Source organism: Scyliorhinus canicula, unplaced genomic scaffold (assembly GCF_902713615.1).
Source record: "Scyliorhinus canicula unplaced genomic scaffold, sScyCan1.1, whole genome shotgun sequence".
In the NCBI taxonomy this organism is placed as follows: Eukaryota; Metazoa; Chordata; class Chondrichthyes; order Carcharhiniformes; family Scyliorhinidae; genus Scyliorhinus; species Scyliorhinus canicula.
Window position 1 is genome coordinate 29,781 of NW_024056028.1, and position 3,120 is coordinate 32,900.

General features: G+C 44.8%; 1 non-coding gene and 1 gene segment (V, D, J or C); both read left to right on the plus strand.

Annotated features, from left to right (window-relative positions):
• The first annotated feature begins 291 nt into the window (after positions 1-291).
• Positions 292-766, plus strand: LOC119961688. The segment is given in 2 exon segments: positions 292-337; positions 423-766. Coding segments are annotated over 2 exon segments (390 nt in total).
• Positions 767-2,586: 1,820 nt separating this feature from the next.
• trnap-ugg lies at positions 2,587-2,668 on the plus strand. Its single transcript is given in 2 exon segments — positions 2,587-2,622; positions 2,633-2,668. It is a non-coding gene; the product is annotated as a tRNA-Pro (tRNA).
• The last annotated feature ends 452 nt before the right edge of the window (positions 2,669-3,120 follow it).

Sequence of the window (3,120 nt, forward strand, 5' to 3'; positions counted from 1 at the left end):
CGATTTCAACCGAGAAAGAGACAGAATGACGGCAATGTGAGGAAGGGAGCGAGAAAGACAAACACACAACCAGGGGTGGAATGTGATTGGAGAGAACCTGCCCTAATAAACGCTCAGCTGACGTCAGAGCTGAGAGACCAGCCAATCGTAGTACTGACAAACGCCCCTCAGTTTCCCAAGAATTGATCTGCGTTTACTCTTTGCCACTGGTCTGGGTTTGCACTTTGATATGAGACTAGAAGCAACATCATATTTGAAACAGTGTCGCTGTTTACTGTCCAATCAGGAACCATGTGCTCCCTGTGTGCTTTACTGATAATAACGGTCTTGCTGCCGGGTGAGTCTGAACTCAAATCCTCAGTGTGTGTTTCATGGGTTATATTTACTCACAGATTTCTGACACATTCTATATCTTGTTACAGGAACCAGTGGCCAAGATTCGGTTTCCCAGGAGCCGCCTGAATTACCGGTTCAGGAAGGACAGACAGCAATATTGAACTGCAGTTACAAAGCAAAATATACTGGCAAGACACTTCTCTGGTATATCCAGTATCCAGGGGAAGCTCCGAGATATCTACTGAAGAAATATAGCGCGGGGAAGGGAGAAAGGTCTTCAGATCTCCCTGACCGGTTTTCTGCTGATTTAGACCAGGATAAGAAAACGGTTCCTTTAAATATCACCGGGGTCCGTGTCTCTGACTCTGCCGTGTATCTCTGTGCTCTGCGACCCACACTGTTACAGAGGGACTCTCAACCCGTACAATAACCGGCAAGGCACTCTCACCTCGATTCACTAAATTAGATATTTTACCTGGATTGTGAACTATTTATGTAAACAAAGCAATGTTATAAAGAGCAGCTAGCCCTAATCATTTATTTCTGTAGTGCTGAGCGTGTATCATTGTCTGCTAAATCCCGTTTTATAATAGTTTCTGTGCTTTGCGAGCAGCTCTCCAAATGCCATCGTCATGACAACACTAAATAGCATCCATCTGTGCCCTGTCTCAAAGATACGCTCAGTATCAGGACTAACATTCGCTTTCACGCCCTCTCTGTGTCAGAGAGCGACATTTGTTCGTCGTTTAGTTGTTTCGAGACATATGTTGGATTTGGGGATATGCGGGGAAATAAGGGACATGAAGGTGGTGCAGGAAAGTAGATTCCAGGTCGAACAACTATGATCTGTACAATTGCAGAGCACCCCCATGTGAAGGGGCAAATCGTCCACCGCAGATCCTGCTCCTCATCATCTGATGTTCTTGTGTTCAGTTCATTGTTCTGAAAACAGGTGCAGTGGTTCCGGGCTCCTCGCTCTGACGTAACAAAGAAACGGATCTAATTGGATGAAATGTAGGACACAGGAGCTTTGAGCTGATTGGGTGTCTCCTGCTGGCTCTGTCGGGAATGAACCAATCGGTAGTGAGGCCGGATATTACTCACATCTTCTGAACTCTGGACTGCAACAATTCAGCTGCAACTCACTGAGTTCAAATCCACTACCATCTCTGAACATGTTGTGTTACCTTTTACATTTTACAGCTGCAACTCACTTAACTGGTAAGTTCCCAAGGGGCACAATTTCCAGACAGCTCGCGATACTTACATTGTGATCCACACTTAACTGTAATACAGTATATACAATTCCATGATTGCATGATTTCTAACAAAGTAATACAAAGTTTAAGCTCGGATTTCTATTTTTTGCAGGTGTTATCGGTGCAGATTCGGTTTCACAGGAACCGGTTACAGCGACAAAGTTTGAAGGATAATCGATAACTATTGATTTCAGCTATTCGACCACAGCTGATACATATTATTTGCAATTTTACCGTCAGGACCGGGACGAAGCCCCCATATTCTTGATCTACATTCCTAATTACGGAGATATTTTCCAGAGCAGTGGGCGTGGGGAGTCGATTTTCTGCATCTTTGGACAGTTCGAAGAGTGAGGGTAATTTCAACATCCGGGAACTGTTGCTGTCTGACAGCGCGGTGTAGTGCTGCGGACTGAGAGACAGCAACTAGAGGGAGTCTGGTACAAAATCACTGTCGGAGTGTGACACGGTGAATGGAACTGGGTACAGATTGGGAGATAAACCTGCAGATTGTTGTAATTTGAAAATATTGAAATAAGTATAAAGCCGCAAGTAATAGTGCTGCATTGGGAAAGTTCTGTTCCATTCCATTCACATTAAATACATTCTAGACAGAATGAAAAGAAGTGTTTGGAGCATTTGTACCTTTTTGTAAATGAACGATGTTGAGAAAGAAATGTTGAAAATAATACTTAACGATGTGATGTAGCGGTTACAGGAAGTAACACAAGTAAATGCAGCCGCAGCAGCAGGTACACAAGCTGGATTCAAAAACCGTTTCTTCCCCGCCGTTACCAGACTTCTGGATGACCTTCTTATGAACTGAACTGACCTCGTGTGGTGACAAAAGATGATGGTGAAAGACGAGTTTTGTTGTACTGTCGATGAATGCCGCCTGACTTCCTGAGTTGTTGCAGTAATTTCCCCTTTCGCCCCATAAGTTAGATTGATTTTCGATGGCAATGACAGTATGCTTCGGTTCCTTTCGTGGGGCTCGTTGGTCTAGGGGTATGATTCTCGCTTTGGTTGTCGGAATTTGCGAGAGGTCCCGGGTTCAAATCCCGGACGAGCCCTTTGATGACGTTTTCCGTTGGTCAAGCAACATGCTTTCTTCATTTCTTTGCGGCGCAGACGGCGGGATTCATTCACATTGGGTTTGCTTTGAAGCTGAGCTCACACTGCAGGGAACCAAGGCGTTCCCGAGAAAATCGAGAAATTTTGGCAAAGCTTGTCGATGTGTGGGCATTCACATCTCTATTGACTAATTCTGGTGGATTCAGGCAACTCTCTGTCCGTTTTATTTTATCAGTTCAACAATTTCACACTGTGAACTCTCACTTCCCCCTCCACCACCTGTTTATTTCCATCACCTTATTTTCATTCCTTCCATTGATATGTTTTACCCTCAGCATTGCCCCCCCCCCCCCCCCCCCCCCAGCACATACCATCCTACTTCAGCAATCTGATCCCTGTTTGTAATTGTTCTCTGACGCACTGCTTACCTTTGTTCTGCCCTTAACACATT